The following is an 18,782-nucleotide window of genomic DNA, read 5'->3' as shown; positions in this document are numbered from 1 at the left end:
ATGAGAGGATCCACACAGACTCTCTCACTGACAGCAGGCTCATCTGAAGGCTCAAACACACACACACACACACACACACACACACACACACACATACATATGAATGCCATGCCGAATAAAACCAAAAAAGACAAGGTGAGGAAAAACAACACTGGATTTTTGTGCTAAGAAAAGTCGAGAAAAGTGTAACGCGCGGATTTACACTCGCATTAAAGTGACCGTATATCTAAGTTAACTCTCAGCTCGAGACAGTTAACGTTAGCATGCACGCGCTAACTACGGTTTAAACCCTCTTGTGTGATTTATATCTGTTTAACACACACATCACCACATAAACGTGCATAGATGTAAATCTAAGAGCTTTTAACGACTGTTGACTAAAAAAGACTTAATATGTTTGTTTGTGTTTGTAGCTTTAGTTTTGTTAGCGAAGCTAACTTTAGCCGGCTAGCAGATGTAACGTTATAACGATGCCTTATCGTTTGTACACGGTGTTCAGTACTTTAAATATCTACATTAAACAAACACAAACGCTGTTGTTAAGAAATTAAATCCATGTCATTTGAACAAGTTTGTTGTCAGTTCAGCTTTGATGTAACGTACATTAGCCTGCTAGTACTGCTAACGCTAGTGTGTGACCTGTGACCTGCTCTGTTAAGCAAATGCGATTGAAAACAATTCTACATTTTACTTTGTATACGAAAACATGAGGGGAAGTTGTTTTTATAATGTTTATTGTGTTTCGCAGGAGTCACAGAAGTCCGCAAAGGTGGCGAAAGGTGGAGGACAAGAGAGTTCAGATCATGAGGTGATTGACACATCTTTGACATTTATTTGATTTCATTCGTTTTCTGTGCTGAACACATTTAACACATTTCATTAATGTTTTTATTTATTAATGTATGGTTTGTGTTTGTTATTGATGTGTTTGAGTTGAAAGGGGTACATTTTGAGTGAGGTCAGGGTCTGTGTTTTTACCGTTGGCTTCAGATGTTTATGGGGAGAAATGCATTATTTAATTTGAAGATAATTTGTAGAATAAAGGTTATAGATCCACAAAAGAGCATTTCAATATGGACAAACATATAACGGCCACACAACAGAACAACAATATATGAAGAGTTTGGTTCCAAAATGAGATAAGTCCATTTTATGTTTTTAAATCATGTTTTTTATTATATTATTTTATATAATATAAATTTTTTATTGCGTTAGTTAGCATATTTTTGTTTGTTATTATGTCTTAAATCAAAACAAACCAACTGGAGTTTGATTGATATGAACTGGAATGGACAAAAAACATGATTTTTGAAAGATTTTAAAAACAGAGTTATCTCATTTTGGAACCAAACTCTTCATATGTTTGTGCATAATAATTCTTGCTTTATTCAACAAACAATGTGCCGCTTAATCTAGTCTGATTCTATTTTTGTATGAAAACTAGAGCTGTCAAACGCATTTAGGATAAAAGTTTGTGTTAACATTGTCTGTGTACTGTTCATATTCATTTCGTATTTATAAACACATACATGTATACATATTTAGGAAATATTTACATATTTATTTATATTTACTAACAACTTAAATTATATATAAATGTTTATACATTCTTAGATTTTTCTTAAATATTTGCATGTGTTTATAAATATAAATAAAATAAATATGCACTTATATTATCTAAACACAAACTTTTATTCTGGATGCGATTAATCGCGTCTTTAATATTTGTCATTTCGTAAAATGATTAGATTTATAACGCTGTCATGATGTTTTACTTTTATTATGCTTCTAAGATAATTTTTTTGTGTATTTTGAGTGGACTTAACATATTTTTTGTGAGGAAGACATGTGTGGTCATGTGTTTGTGTTTAACGGGAACACAAGTCACATCATATGGTTTTGACATGTTGTGAAGGGTTTAGTGATTAGGAAAGAAAGTTTCTGCTTTGATGATGTGGATTTGTCCTGGTGTGTATGTGAACGTTGTTTTGAAGCAGAACACAGAACTCACTCTGAACACTTGTGTGTTTCCATCAGGGTTCGAATAAGAAGGGCAGTAACAGTGTTCCACCCACCACACAACTGCTGAAGGGCAAACAGTCTTCATCTCAAAGCACCGTTAAAAAAGACAAGAGACAGAGCTCGTCCAGATTCAGTCTGAGCAATAATCGAGAACTCCAGAAACTGCCTGCGTTCAAAGGTGAGAGTCGCAAAACATTCACCACATAATATCCAGCCTGTAATGTTGCTTGGATTTATCCATCGGATGTGATTGGATCGTGAAAAAACAGGCTGTGATATTACTGGCTAATTCTCGTTTGTTTTGTTTATGTCAGCAAGGAGGAATACAGAATATGTAGTGTTGTTTGAATCAGTGAGATGAAATGTTTATCGTTGCATAATGAAACTTGCTATTTCAAAACAACATCAGGCAGTAATAGTATATAGACACACATTCTTGTACATACAGTATGGGATGAGCAATGTTTACACTTGATTCAGCGGACACTTTTGTCAAAACAGACGAGGGAGCATTTAACATGTTGTGCTCGGTTGTGTCGTTCTCAAAACTATGTTTACATACACGATTAGAAGTGAAATGCTCTCGAGGTCCTGTCTTCTGCTTCAAAGCAAACACATTGTGGTCTCTTGTGGGATATGAAGTATGTTATGTTGTAGTCACATGACTTCAAGAGACAGTTCACCCAAAAATACAAAACTGTCATCATTTATTCTCTCTCGTGTGTAACACAACAGAAGATATTTTGAGAAATGTCTCTGTGGTTTTGTGTTCATACAGTGGAAGTCAATGGAGTTCAGTGTTGTTTGATTGTCGACATTCTTTAAAATATCTTCTTTTGTGTTCTGCGCCCGTATTCTCAAAACATTTGATCTGACCACGAAGAGCTCTCCTACACGGCGTTAAGAGTTTCCTCTTGAAATCTCTTCACAACGCTGCTGACAGCAACTTTGACTATGGAACAGAAATAAATGTTAAGCTATGAGAAAAGTGGGGGTTGACCTCGTTGCTGCAAGCTTACAGACTATGACCCCAGTGATTGGCTAACAGAGGATGGGTCTCATGTCAGCATGTTTCTATGAATAAATGACTGACAATTTCAATTAAGATCTTCAAATAAAAATGTAGTCATAGTCAAATAAAAAGTTTTAAAATATAATTGAAATTAAGATGATAAAATATACACAAAGTTACTAATTAAACAAGTGAAGAGTTCATTTACAAAGATTTATTTTCAAAATGTATGTTTTTTTTTATCGTGCATCCCAATTATTATCAATCAAACAGTTTTTTTTAATTGTTTTTTATTAAGTAACAATATAGCTAACAAATACAATAAACACATGATAACAACAATTATGTATATTTGCAAATAAACTATATGTTCATATAAATTATGTATAAAGTATATGTTCAGCTATTTGTAAGCATTTTGCCTGTTTGCATCTCATAAACAGTTAGCAGATATCTTTATAGTTAAGCTCATTGTCATGAAATCTTTCTAAAATGTGTAGGTTTCAAGGCAGACCGCCGGTGTTACAGCAATTTTAGGATTGTTGTGAGTTGGTCTTAGTGACTCAGGAGTCCTCTTCACTACCCCAAACGTCTCACAGGTTTAGGAGCTAGGTTTAGCGCTAAAACACCCTTAGCACAAAAACGCAGGAGTCCTAAATTCGTACTGACACACCCATTATTATTTTAAAGAGTTTCTCCTAAAGCGGCAAGCTAGGTGCTAATTTAGCCCTTTTGCACTGAACGTCCCTAAAGTCATGCAGCATGTTGATCTGAGATGAGTCTCGGTCTGTTTCCTCTGCGTTCAGCTGCACGTCTGCTGTTGAAATGTGGTTTCCTGTCAAGAAGACATTCTGATTGTGTCATCATATTTCTTACTTTCTTTACCATCAGTGGTTCAGGGATGTTATTTGGAGCCCGGGTGAAACTGAGAAACTGTACACTGCAACAAAACGATTTTCTTACTCCGTCTTGGTTTCCAGTACAAATATAGAAACATTCTTCAAGGAAAATACATTTACTTGAGAAGCGAAACAACATGGAAAAGTTTTTATTGAAAACAAGAAAACGGAGTAAAAACCCTCTTTCCCTTTAAAGAAAGTTACATTTTCTTGGCAGATATTTTTTCTTGTTTTAAGCATGAACTTGTTTCATTTCGATAATATCTGATATAACTTTGCCTCTCAAGTAAATGTATGTTATTTTAGGGATGTTTGTCCTGGAAGACAGAAGACAAGTACTAAATAAGAAACGGATGTGTGCAGTGTTGTGATTTACTGTAGTAGTATTCAGGGCGTTTCTTTCCTGCTTTTTTAGGCCGACTTCACTTCACAATGTATCCAAACAATCACAATGTTGCAAATGTGCATTTGCTTGCAAAGGGTTTGGTTGATGATTTCTAAATGCATGACAAACTAAAAGCATTATCGTATTGCATTTCATACGCTGACTGTATTGCTTGCAAAATTCTAACCAATTTATAAACACATGAGCACATAAAACGAGATTCACAAATAATGTTTTTAAAGGCACTTTTCTGCGTGATTACTACATGATTCATTCATGAAACCTTCAGAGGATGACAGTGTGAAATCTCTTCTGTCCTCTGCATGTGGTCCGCTCTGCAAGCCGTGCACCAATCGCATATAAAAGTCCCGCCCTCTTTCATCCCCGCCAGCCAATCCACAGCCTCCTCAGGCGGCCCTCTGCTGGTTACGATCACGTGACTCCGTTCAGCCAATGACTCGTGGCCCTGGTTGGGTGACATCACTGACTAGCTGCTTCCCTCCAGCAGCGGAGCTTCATTTTCTGCTGCTTGTGTTTGTGCTAAAATGGAGGCTAACAGCTCAACCTAGCCGGCAGCCGTCTCGCCGGCGCTCGGACCTGTAGATGTTGACATGCTCTAAAGAGGAGGCCGAGATGGTTCTGGACGCTCCGGGGCTGAACGGGCCCTTTCAACCCGTGGCCCTGATGCACTTTAGAGGTGAGATGTTTGGGTTGCCATGCAATGATTTGTGTCGGCTGTTGTGAAGACAGAAGAGTGTTGATGCTTTTAAAGCGTTGGATGTTGATTTACAGAAACCGTTGAAGCTGCAGAGTTCCAGGTTTTGTTTTGGTCGAGTTGTTCAGTGATTCGTGTGATGGTGTTTTGGTAGAAGGCTCGCTGGCCGTGTGTCTCCCGGGTGAATGTGGAGACTTGTGTGTTGACAGTGCGCTGGTCTGTTTAACTGCCTCCCATCCCCCTACACAAACAAGACCATTGATGTCACAGGAAGTGAGGTCACAGGGCCAGGAAAAGCTCATGCATGCATGCATGCAGTTTGATCTGCCAAGACACACCAGTGATTGTCATCAGTATTGTGTGGGCTTGTAGCGTGAACACGCATGTGACATGCATGACGTGTAAATGTGCATCACATTTCTTCTTGTTTGGTGCAGATGACAGCGTATTTGGTGTTAGTTTTTTATCATGTTTTATTGTTATTGTAGTTGTTTATTTTCAGTTAGTAATTGTTGACCTTCACGGCTGGAACACACGCACACGCACACACACACGCACGCACGCGCACACACACACACACACACACACAGGCTTTGGTTGACTATCCCCGTGGGGACAGTCCATAGGCGTAATGTTTTTATACTGTACAAACTGTATATTCTATCCCCTATCCCTAACCCTATCCCTAAACCTAAAGATCATAGAACACTTTTTGCATTTTTAGATTTGTAAAAAATATTGTTCTGTACAATTTATTAGCTTTTGTGCCCCTGGGGACCTCAATTTTGGTCCCCACAGTGACACGAGTCCCCATGAGTTGGTGTGCATTCAGGTTTAGGTCCCCACCGGGATATACAAACATGAACACACACACACGTGTGTGTGTCCCGTGTTGAGACGCGTGCTGACAAGAGATGGTAATGCAGGCTCACATGTTTGTTTTCTCACTGTCATGTCCTTTAAAGACTACAGAATAACACAAAACGCTGAATAAAAGTGTCTGTAAACGAACAAATGACACGTGCATGATGTGAAGCACACAGAAACATCCGTTAATAATCAATTACTCAAGAAAGATAATCGCTTATAAACATGGGTCACAGACGTTAAGATGCCCCCATCAAAAGAAATGTACAAAAGGGATTTCACGTCAATAGAAAGCACATAAAATGTTAGTAAAATGTCTACTTTATGGTTTCAACAGGTTTTTGGAGAGTAAAATGTCAACATTTGGTTGCAATAATGCTACATTGTCATTGTAATTACAAATTCAAACATGTTTATTCTGACTTGTACATATTAAAATAGATAAAAGAAAAGGGAGCATGTGACATTTTATTGTGCTTTAAATGAGCAAAAAAATCTTAGTCACAAATGGGCAAAACCGAGGATAGTGGCAATCAAAAGAAAAACGCTAAATTACAACTAATTAGCATTTGGGGTGAACACGTCTTTTAATATATGTCATAAATTGATTTATGTTGTAAATATGCCTGACAAGGTTGTTACACTGAATGACATTTTGGTGTGCGTCTTCTGTAAACCAGGCAGAAATGTAGGATATTTATTTTTTGCTGACAAAAAAATGCAATTCAATTAAACCACAAACGTTTTCTTTTGTTTTGAACAACAACAATTTAAAGCAGTATTACACTTCTTGTTTTTATGCTTAAACCCTTTTTGGTCTTTGACCCACATGATCCCCAAGAATGTGTGAGTATTTAAAGAGTTTTCTTGTCGATGATGTGTTTTGTAACATCTCTTCTAGATGTCCCTCCCGGTGAGCAGGAGAAGTTATTTGTGCAGAAACTGCGTCAGTGTTGTGTGCTCTTTGACTTTGTGTCCGACCCCCTGAGCGACCTGAAATGGAAGGAGGTGAAGCGGGCGGCTCTCAGCGAGATGGTGGAGTACATCACTCATAACAGGAATGTCATCACAGAACCCATCTACCCTGAGGTCGTGCACATGGTGAGCACACAAACCTAGAAATCAAATCGTTGAAATGAGTCGAAACCGCGTCAGGAGTTCCTCTTGTCATATGCACAAAGATGTAAAAAATCCAATTTATGTTGTCTCTGGTACATGTTATGTTTGTATTTTTCAGTTCAGCTGCACTAGAATTTGCTCAGCAGCGTTCATACTTGCCATCCGGCCAATCAGAATCATTATGAGTTTGAGCCCAAGGGTTCAGAGAGGAAGAGGAAGTTGTGTTTTAGGTCATAACATCTTTCCCTGTTTTTGAGCAAAACTAATAACAACAACAACAATAAATTGGAAATGACAAATATGCACATTAAACAAAGACCTTTCATTTACAGAACGAATAAAACTCAAATAAATGAAAGATCTTTGAATTTTAAGGAATGCTTAGTTTGTGGTTTATTGTTTTGAAATACAACAACATTAAAGCAAAGACAAACTCACTGCTAAACTGTTATGTACACATTTGATGCCTTTTGCCTCCACTATTGTCCCATCAGTCATCTCATCCTGTGAACTAAAACTACGAACAAACTAAATAGATTTTATTTCTATTAAAATGGAAGCTGGCAGTGTGGTGAAGGGGATTTAATGTAATCGCTGGATGACTGAACATCAGCCAAAGACTAGAATCGATCATTTGCTTTCACTTCTTTTAGCTTAAAGATGTCCAGAGGATTTGAAAGGTCCTCGTGTGGTTTTGTGTCTGAGGCAGATCTGCTGGTGTATCATCTGTTAGTCGTCGTGCCAGCGGGGGTTATTTCAGCGCTGAATGACTTCTCTTTGATATGTATTAGTGTCCGTCCCTCATGTTAAACACAAGCGCAGCCCATCCAAGTGCAAATGGGCTCATTCTCCTCAATGTGGAAATAAGCATGTTAATATATTCTCCATCTCATCCCCTTAAGAGCACACACACACACTTTGATGATTAAAGCCAAGAACATCAAAGATGTCAATGCACCGTACGGTTTCTTTAAATGCGTCCAAACTACCGGATCCATTCCACGAATTTTGATTTAATAAAATGAACATACATTAAAATTCAACGAATTGTTTACTTAATACAGTTATTGTACAAAAAATAATCATATAACCTAATATGAACATAAATGAAGTAAAATGTAAATAGTAATATTATTAGCCAAACACAGACCGGAAGTTAGCTGCAGTCCTGATGAAACGATCTAAAATAACATACTGAACATTTGTGTCCTTGATTATTTGTGCAGCGGCGCACAATGTCAATATTTGTTTCTTTCTGATCTGTGATTCAGTACCACTGTTAACGTTTCGCATGGTTTGTTTGTTTCAGTTTTCAGTGAACATGTTTAGGACGTTACCGCCGTCCTCTAACCCGACCGGAGCGGAGTTTGACCCAGAGGAGGATGAACCCACTTTAGAAGCGGCCTGGCCACACCTGCAGGTCAATCTTCATACCTACTTTAAACGCATCACAATAATGAAGGCGTGTGTTTAGTTGTCATCTTTTTAAGATAGATTTTTTAAATATTTATAATATGAAATAGCATAAGAGAGATGTATCTTCATTGCCGTCACACCGCATAACACATGTACACGTTTATTTGTCAACTACCCATGTACACACGAATATAGCCTTGGATGCTGGAATGGTGTTAAGAATGAAACTATAAATAAATATACTACAACGCACAAACAACATGTTTACTTGAATGTTTTCATGTTCCTGGAGATGTTCAGTGAACTTTAGGATGTAAATGTCTCTCTAACAAGCGTTTGTTTTCCTCTCCACAGCTTGTTTATGAGTTCATCCTGCGCTTTCTAGAGTCTCCAGACTTTCAGCCAAACATAGCCAAGAAATATATTGACCAGAAATTTGTCTTACAGGTATGTCGATTGCATTTCCTCACATTTGTTTTTCATGTAAACCACTGATCAGTAAGGATAAAACGGTTCAAATCTACGTCTAAATCATGTTTACTGATTGAATTTTATTGAAGGTTCATGTCATTCTGAGCAGAAATAAAGAACCACCTCAGTTGGTGTGTTTAGAATGGTGGTGTTGAGGATTATTCCTGATTTATTTTCAGCTCCTGGAGCTGTTCGACAGCGAAGACCCCAGAGAACGGGATTTTTTGAAGACCACTCTACACCGCATCTACGGGAAGTTCCTGGGCCTCCGAGCTTACGTCAGAAAACAGATTAATAACATCTTCTATAGGTGAGAACGCGCCGCACACGCGTGTGGAGAGAGATATGATACTGTTGTTGTGTGTCTTGATGTCTACGCCAGCAGAAGAGAGATGATGTTTGTGCTTTTATTCTTTATTCAGGTTCATCTATGAAACGGAGCATCATAACGGAATCGCTGAACTACTGGAGATATTAGGAAGGTATCACTCATCTTTGACTTCTGTATTAACTCTTTGATCACGTTTACGCAGTGAGTCACGTCTCTTTCTGTCCCGTCAGCATCATTAACGGCTTCGCTTTACCCCTGAAAGAAGAGCACAAGATCTTTCTCTTAAAGGTTCTGCTGCCTTTACATAAAGTGAAGTCTCTCAGTGTGTATCACCCGCAGGTACCAGCTCAGTTTAACGATTGATGATCTTCAGTGAGTGTGTGTCGGTGTTGATGATGTGTGTGTGTGTGTTTCTCTACAGCTGGCGTACTGTGTGGTTCAGTTTCTGGAGAAGGACAGCACACTGACCGAACCCGTGAGTCCAGCGCCATCTGCTGTTCACACGCAATCCTTTGTTTTTAAAGAGCTGTACCAATGATTCTCTGATGTTTTCCTCAGGTGGTCATGGCTCTTCTGAAGTACTGGCCCAAGACTCACAGTCCAAAGGAGGTGATGTTTCTGAACGAGCTGGAGGAGATCCTGGACGTCATCGAGCCCTCGGAGTTCGTGAAAGTGATGGAGCCGCTCTTCAGACAGCTGGCCAAATGTGTCTCCAGTCCTCATTTCCAGGTCGGCTCAACTCCAGGGGTAAATCGTGGGATTTCGTGACACGTTTGTTGTAACCTGCGTTGTGTTGTGTTCAGGTGGCCGAGCGAGCGCTGTATTACTGGAATAATGAATACATCATGAGTTTAATAAGTGACAACGCTGCCAGAATCCTGCCCATCATGTTCCCATCGCTGTACCGAAACTCCAAAACCCACTGGAACAAGTGAGTCTCGCTCTTTACTAACCAACTAACCAGTCTTATATTGCTCAAGTTATTCAGCTTAACGTTTCCACTTTACAACAAGAAGTAATGTACAAGTTAACATGAACTAATAATGAACAATACATACTGTAAAGCATTTATTCATCTTTTGTGAATGCAAATACAAATGTACACTTTAAAAAAAAAGTTGTTGAACGAACTTAATTAAATTAAGGAAAACTTTTCCACCAAATTGAATTACATTTCTCCAACAAAATCTAATTTGTTTGAAACGATTCTTTATAATCTTGTTGTATGAACTTAATTTTTTTAGTAGTCTTGATTAAATTAATTTGTGTCATATACGTACATGCATATTTGACATAAAACCAATATAAAAAAACAATTTTATCGATTAGATTATTTAATGAAAGCACTCAAGAACATTTTTAACATTAATTAAACATTACTTCTTTAACTTCAATAAGAAGATATTGAGTTAATAGAACTCAACAGAAATCCAAATAAAGGATGGTAACCGCCCACGACCTAACCAAAGGCAACGCTTTTCTGAACATTGGTAACCACAAACCTCTTCAAAACCTTAAAGATAAATGAACATTAAACACTAACAAGTGTTTCTTTTTACTGAAAAATGCATAAAATAACACTTATTTAAGAAAATAATTCTCAAAATGCAGTTCTACGCAAAGCATGCTGGGAAATTAGTCTATTTTATGTTAACACAACACAACTCCTTCATGTTGTCCCAACATGAATGTATTCACCTATATGACTAAACATAAAAAATCATGTTGTGACCAAATTTAAGCAAGTTAAGTAAATTGAACAAGCAGCAAAAATCATTTTTTTGAGTGTACATTGTTTTCCATTATTAAAGAGTAATATTTTGTCATTTTTAAGGTCCTACTTTGGTTCATGGAACACCCAACAACAAGTTAACATACATACACGGTGTAAAAACGCATTCATTTTCTAATAATAGGCCGATATTGTTACCTCACTACCTGACTGACTCTCAAATGATTCGTTCAGCGATTCATCCGTCTAAGCCCCTCCTTTCTGTCAGCCTACTCTGATCTGATTGGTCAGATGGGCTAGTCTGCTGTGATTGGTCTACCGCGTGCAGTGTCGCAAATGGAATGTAGGCGGGGACAGAGGTTGCGCTAGACTTTTTCATGATGGACAGGCTCGTAAAAAATCCCTCATAATCTATTTTTACCGTCACTATGGTTCAATGTGATATTACGTGCCAATTAGCATGTTTGTGACGTCATCGCGACGTACATGCGTTCTTTGAACTTACTGTATTTTAATACCCAGCCGAAAGCCGGAGTTGTTTACATATTTAATGTTTCGGTTGTCAGACATATTAAAATATAATTACAAATGTTCATGTCCAGTCAGTAACAGTGACGGGGGCTTGTACACAGACGACTCGATCGCGTGACTCCGAGTCGACTCCTTTTTGTTATTCCTTCACGTTCAGCTTTGCAACTCTGCAGACTGCTCACATTCACACACATGAACATTACACACCACATGAAATGTCATTCTAAGGACATTATAATATTTGCTCTTTAAGAAAGTTCAATGCAACCGTGCAATCTGTGCGAGGAGAAAAACGTATTATGGACAACTATTGTTTGTAATTTGAGCAGATCAAGAGCATTGTTGTTTATGATATTGACATGATTTCTACTCTGTAATAAATAAGCGTTCACTTGTGCTCAGGACGATTCACGGTCTGATCTATAACGCTCTGAAGCTGTTCATGGAGATGAATCAGAAGTTGTTTGATGATTGCACTCAGCAGTTCAGAGCTGAGAAAAACAAGTAAGACGCCTCTCATAGATGCTCGTGATGTCACTGATGATGTTGTCCAGTGTATGACTCAATACTTCCTCTGTTTGTTTGACCGCTAGAGAGAAAGCCAAGTGGAAGGAGCGTGAGGAGGCGTGGATCAAGATCGAGAACCTCGCCAAAACAAACCCACAGGTGACGACGACAAGAAAATTCTCAATCACTCCAATCATCAGCACACTTATTAAAATGACACGCAATCATGAATGAGCAACTGACCAGATCACCATAGCAACCAAAGCCCGACAACTACCCAGAACACCTATCATTAAGCCAATGATGTTCATGTCATTATTATTGTTAAAGACGGTGGTGATGCGAGAGGTTAAAGGGTGGTGTTCTCTGCTTTAGTTCATCATGTACATCGATTCGGCCAGCTTCAGCAGTCCCGTGGACATGGAGACGGATGGGCCGATGATCGATGATGTCATGATGCTGAAGAAGACGGTGGAGGAAGAGGCCACGCAGGTAATGATGCGTCTTTATTTCAGTTTAAACCGCATGAAATCTACATCACATAAAACACACCGAGCTCAATGACTTCCTGTTTCAAATCGAAATGAGACGGATATATTTGAATACAGGCTTTTGGTCTTGTTGTGTGCCATTGATTATTCTTAAGGTTTTATCAGACTTCTTGTTTAATGTATCTTTTCCCTTGTTTGCTGTGATTCAGTTATTATAGTTTTATTTTTAATCCTGTTTTAAATGAGCTTTGATTTAATACATTTTATGTTCATTTGACTAAAATGTTAACAATTCTGTTATGCGCTTTTCTCATTTGATTATTTATTTTTAATGTTGCTATTTAAGATTAAGATTAGTTTTTTGAGGCAACCTTTTAATTTTTAGGACAATATTTGATTTGATTTCAACAAAAAGAAACGTTTTCAAAGGTTTAATTTTAGTAAACCAAAATAACCCCGATTCAGTATTGTAACCAATCACAGAGCTCTTTGTTGTCTGACGTCTGTTCGTAAACTTGCATTAAGGCTTACAGACACTGGTTTCCTTCTGAATATGACCTTGTGTAGATCCACAGAGAGCAGCGGAGGGAGCGGCCCCTGATGAGACGCAAGTCCGAGCTTCCTCAGGACATGTCGACGGTGAAGGCGCTGGAGACGCATCGGCGCGCAGAGGACATGATCGCCCAGGAAGGCCACTAAAGCACCACAGACGCCCAAAACCAGCCCAGTGTCACCCCGCCGCGCACAGGCCGGCCCGGAAGAGCACTGACGGCAGAGACACAAACAGAAACCAGCGCACCAGTGCCCGTCCTGCAGCTGGCCCAGTCATCCCTCCGCTCTTTTCTCTTCTGTTTCTTTGTTTTTCTGTCTCTGAAACGTGTCATGTGCCTGTTGCAGCTCTTTTCATGCCGTTGCGCTGACATACAGGCGGGTGGCAAGGTCCATTTTGACTTAAGAGCACTGGAAGTGTGTCTGTCGGCTGTGTTCGGAGCGAGCGAACCATTCTCAGGTTTGTCGGGAGGCAGCCGCTCTCGTGTGTTGTTCACTCCGGCTGTGGGAACTTTCATTCTAGTCTTTCTGTTTGACGACAAAAACCCACTGTATTACAATTTCACACATGCCGAGTTGTCACAAAAGAACTCGCCGGTGCGAATATCCTTCCATTATATTGAAGTAATATTTTTAAAGTTGGCAATAAGTTGGTCCGGGGAGATCTTGCTTGGATGTTCAAACAATGGCAAACTGCCTTGTGGTTTATTTTACGATTGATTTGGTTTGGAGCTTTTAACAGGCAATATTGAACGCTTTCTTGATCAGGTTTCATGTGCATTTTTCGTCCGAGCCTTTCTTTGCGTCTTTGAGTGCCTTTTCTAACAGAGGACTTTTGTCAAAACGGGCGTTTTGTTCTGTACGGTCACTCACGTCACACAGACCGACGTTTCCTTTCACTCGAGAATGACGTCAGAAAGAACAGGAATTGTGGGACCCAACGAAAGACAAAGAAACGCTCCTGACGTCGTCTTTCGTTGGGTTTGTGTAGTGACGATTCCCTTTGAACCGTTGTTTGAACTTCCAGCGAGTTTCGCCTGGTTTGAACTCGAGCGCAGCAGTTCTCTCCGTGTCTCCCGTCTGTTTGTGACCTGTTTTAAAGTCGCTCGCAGGATTTCTGTCATCGGCACACAGAAGCTCGTTGATGTTTGATATGAATGTGCAAGATGAAATAGATCTAACGTTAGATGCTGCGTTATTTTTCTCTATCCCGACCACCGTCATGTTTTTATTTTGAGTTTCTGCAGTGCTAAAATGTAAAGACATAGCTGAAAATGTTCTTTTTCTATCCCGATATGCCGGTGTCAATAGCCTCGTTTCTTCAAGCCGGTGGTGATTTTCACTTTCCCTTGTTTTTCAGTTCCTTTGAGGCTATAAGAATAAAATGCAAAGTGTCCTTTAGGATGACCCCGCCCTCTCGATCTGATATTGTTCATATGATGTACTGTAATGATTCATTTGTTCTTGAATGGTAGATCTCTTTATTTTGTACAAATGTTCTTGTGTACAGATGAAAACGCTATTAGCCACTTGCAGACAGACTCTTGTAACTGCGTTAGAAACGGCGTTTAGGATGTACTTTCTAAAGTGTTTTTAATCTTTATAATTCCGATCTTTTCTGTCTCTGCATTCATTCAGCTGTCTGAAGAGATTATCATACATTAGCCTTCATGTGCTTTATTCAGTCTCAAGTGGTATATGTCTATATACAAGAAATAAAGAAATCGTGTTTTATATTTTCATCTTAAAGGAACGTACTCCTTGCATTCTGTGTTGTGACTGTGTTTGTGTCCTCAAAGCAATAATCGTGTATTAACTTTTACAGTACAGTGTATTCAGTACACTGTAAAACTTTGCTGTAGTTTTTGCAGCAGGTTTGCCAGTAACTTACTGTAGATTTCATAACTGCTTCATATACTTTACAATTAGTACTGTTCTTAATTACTTTAATCAAAATTAAAACACTTTTGACTTTTGAGATTAAAAATGAGCAAGAAGAGACTGACATTAGCGCAGCAGCACTGCAAAAAATGACATTCTTCCTAAGCAGTTTTCTATAAAAATATTGAAAACTTCTTAAATTACGATACATTTACAGAACAAGAAAAGTGACCCAAGATATTAGTCTTGTTTCATGAAAGAAAAATCTATAAACTAGGCAAGTTTATGCTTAAAACTAAATTGTACATTGATCTACAGTAAGTTACTGGCAAACATGCCACGAAATTACAGCAAAGTTTTACACTGTAGGTATTTACACACAATATAGTTTTCAACGAAATTCCGATATATGCAGACGAGTGCCAGAATTATCTATAAAATTACTATTAAATTAAAATCTAATTCAAATTTTCGTTTTAACTACAGTTTAAACGAAACTGAAGGTTTGTATCCAGATAAATTTGACACGTTTGTGGTGTTTGAGTTAGTTTAGTAGAAAAAATAAAATTGTGCCAGGATATGTTTAAAACTAAAATCATGTTTTAAAAATCATGACGAAACGAGTCAACAAGACTGTTTAAAAATCATCTCAGGGTGAAACTTCAAGAAACTGATTGTCAAGAGAACATTTCTGTCAATTCTACACAAAGCTGGACGACGCTGAAGATGATCAAATATAACAGTTTTGATTTATTTTGAATTCCTAGCCACAGCTTATTTGACAGTTTTGATGAGTTGTGTATTATTTTAACATGTGGAAGAATTAATGCGAAATAAGTAAAGACCCCAGATTTTTTGAAAGGTAGAGAAAATAAGAATATTATACATTTTTATCAATAAAAACGTTAGGCGTAAGCGCTACAAACGACAATGCACATCGATTCGTTCATCGCGTCACAGGAGAGAGATTTACTCTGTGCTCATCAGCGTTTTCGCCAGTTGCTCACAAATAGCGTTTTATACAGCGTTAAATACAGCTCTGAATAGAGCTTTATCACACAACAAGTGTTAAATACACACTCACTGAAAATGACGTATTACGCTTGAAAGAACTTCTGCTGATATTCCCTTAAATGTGTAGGCTAGGGATCAGTGAACACTAGTACGCAGGGAACCTGCTGTGGATCGGCAGCGCGCGCTGGCAGGAATGGCGCGCTTTTCTGAGGTAACTAATTTTACCTTCTCTTACGTGCTTTTACTGCAGTAAACATTACTACAGTTTCACCATGATATTATTTGTAGGGATACAAATGGCGAACAATCCAAAACCATACCACCATACTTCACTTTAACGGTAATAAAAGCATGCTTGTTATTTTTATAGTTAATGCTAACGTAATAGTGTGTCACTTGTGTAGAGCTTCTTTAGTCAAATGACTTCCAGATTCTTTTCAGATAACGTTGTTTATCCGCATTAGTTGTGAACTTTTTCGTATGAAGAGTTGTTCAATGCTCAGATTTTACAGAATTGTTGATCGAGACATGATTCTTTTCGGTTTGTTCAGATTCACTTCTGTTATAACGCACATTGTGTTACAGTCACACAAATTGAAATATTCTGGAATGAAAGCTCATAAACACAGTCCTTATGATATAATTTATTAAATATAATGATTTGGATTGACAAGACTTGTGATTAATTCCTGTTCAGGTGTTAGTGTGTTATATATTATCAGGCTATAACAGTTGTAGCAGTTGTGTGTTCTGATGGTTGCTGTTGTGTTGCTTTGCAGTTTCTTTCATGTTTATTACAATTTGTATTATAGTTAATATAATGAAACTATGGTCAATTTGTGGTTCCCGTGCTTTATCACAAGATAACACATGCACATTTATGAAAATATGCACACAGCAATCGATAGGGGCAGTCGTGGCCTAATGGTTAGAGAGTGGGACTCGTGACCAGAAGGTTGCCGGTTCGGTTCCCAGGGCCGGCGGGTAACGACTGAGGTGCCCTTGAGCAAGGCACCTGACCCCTACTTGCTCCCCGGGCGCTGCAGTGATAGCTGCCCACTGCTCCGGGTGTACGTGTGGTCACCACTTGCTGTGCGTGTGTTCACTACTCTCTGGATGGGTTAAATGCAGAGGTCACGTGTCGGGTATGGGTCACCATATCTGACTCATAGGTCATTTTTTTATAAGAGGAATTGACATTTTAATTTCAAGTGTCCGATTCCTATTCCTTTCGATTCCTATTTCCTGTTCCCAACCTTTTTTTTTTTAATTTTCAAGTATTACACTTATAATAAACCACAATAAAAATAATACAATTAAAATAAATAAATAAAAACATACAGGCTTGCCAGGGTTAACAAAAATAAGGTTCTGAGTGATTTTGAGTTTGATTCACAAAGCAGCTGTCTCTCTTGTGCCACAAGATGGAGCCAAAACACTCAAGACTTCAGGAACACACACACACACACACACACACACGCACTTTTATTTTTATACACAAACCTTTCTGCATTTACATTTTCTAAAACTTAATTCAGTTTGATTAATACTAGACCAATTTGAATTATTTTACCCCCCCCAAACACACACAATATGAGGATTTTATGTATAAGGTTTTTTTATACAGAGCACTAATATTTTGTTCCCCATTCCTCAACCTTCTAGCATTTTAGCTAGTGTTTGTCTAAAGTGCTTTCTGTTGCCGGCTCTTTTAACATGAAAATGTGTTCAATTTTATAATTTTTTATGTTAAAGCAAGTTTGAGATGCAGTCAGAGTGACAAATCACCTTTGAGGACAGGAACGACAAACGTGAAAACTTATGTCGTTATTCATGCACATACTTGATTCTTAATTAGATTACGACCATTTTTTCACCGTATCTCATTTCTGGTATAGAACTGAATCAAGTAGGACAGTATGGAATCGAATAGAAATTGCGCAGGATACTTGTGTCATTGCACAGCTGTAGAATCTGTAGGGCTCTCCTCACACATATGTGTGCACATATAATAGAAACAAATATTTACCAAAAGATGGAGAATATATAAAAAACCCAAAAAGAAATATTGGGTAAAATATGACATTATTATAGAATGTTATGCAGATTTCTAAACTCAATCAGCACAAGTTTAATTTGAGTGGAATGATCTGGGTGAAGAAGGCCTTGGCTGAGTAATTTTCTCCTTTACATTCAATAATACGTCTAATCCATCGGTCGCCCCGCTCGGATCTTGAAGCATCACGAGGCGATGGCAACAAGCATCAGAATCCGGTTTAACCAATCAGATTCACCCAATACATTTCCGGCGTTGAATCGCTGCAAGAAGGCTCGAAGTAAAAGCTGCGATTTTGTGTGTCTTTCTCCCCCTCCTCACGTCTGAGAGCGTTCAGAGCCCGTCTCTCCGTGACTCAGCGTGATACGCTTCACATCCGGATGAAAGAGAGCCGTGGAGTCTCTGCACGCTTCTAGCCTTTAGGGAGCCGAAGGTTCAGTTTAGGTTACACTAAGGTGACTCGGCCTCGGGTGTCCACGATGACCCAGACATGCACAATCACTAGTCAGATGAGGTGGTCTTGACCTACTTTCGGCTTGTTGCTTATGTGACGGCTTGTAGATGTGCTCATTTGGACCTTGACACCAACTCCGGGTCTTTTGAGGTGAAGTTTCAGCGCTGTGACAGGGAGGAGAACGAAAGAAACCAAGAGAGAGAGAGAGCATTTTCACACAGACCTGCAGTGACTCATATGCTCGCAGAAATAAAGATATGCGCTATTAACAGACACGTCATCGCTCGACAAATATTAACCTTTATACGGGTTTTGTGTTTTATGAAATGT

The 18,782-nt window shown here is 38.6% G+C and overlaps 1 protein-coding gene across 2 annotated transcripts; it reads left to right on the top strand.

The window, feature by feature from the left end:
• Positions 1-22: 22 nt before the first annotated feature.
• On the top strand, positions 23-14,804 carry ppp2r5cb (protein phosphatase 2, regulatory subunit B', gamma b). 2 transcript variants are annotated; one of them, XM_057352074.1, is made up of 16 exons: positions 23-135; positions 749-808; positions 2,038-2,200; positions 6,802-7,001; positions 8,329-8,439; positions 8,790-8,882; positions 9,086-9,216; positions 9,329-9,388; positions 9,468-9,576; positions 9,659-9,712; positions 9,796-9,966; positions 10,041-10,168; positions 11,903-12,004; positions 12,094-12,166; positions 12,383-12,499; positions 13,066-14,804. In XM_057352074.1, exons 1-16 carry the CDS (start codon positions 100-102, stop codon positions 13,195-13,197), a joined length of 1,740 nt encoding a protein of 579 aa, XP_057208057.1. In that variant the 5' UTR covers positions 23-99; the 3' UTR covers positions 13,198-14,804. The 2 variants fall into 2 exon arrangements, with proteins under 2 accessions (XP_057208057.1, XP_057208058.1); XM_057352075.1 differs by lacking the exons at positions 23-135; positions 749-808; positions 2,038-2,200 and adding an exon at positions 4,613-5,015.
• The last annotated feature ends 3,978 nt before the right edge of the window (positions 14,805-18,782 follow it).

The sequence above is a fragment of the Triplophysa rosa genome, linkage group LG15, assembly GCF_024868665.1.
Source record: "Triplophysa rosa linkage group LG15, Trosa_1v2, whole genome shotgun sequence".
Taxonomy (NCBI): domain Eukaryota; kingdom Metazoa; phylum Chordata; class Actinopteri; order Cypriniformes; family Nemacheilidae; genus Triplophysa; species Triplophysa rosa.
Note: the sequence above shows the minus strand (reverse complement) of the source record. Positions and strands in the feature narration are given on the sequence as shown.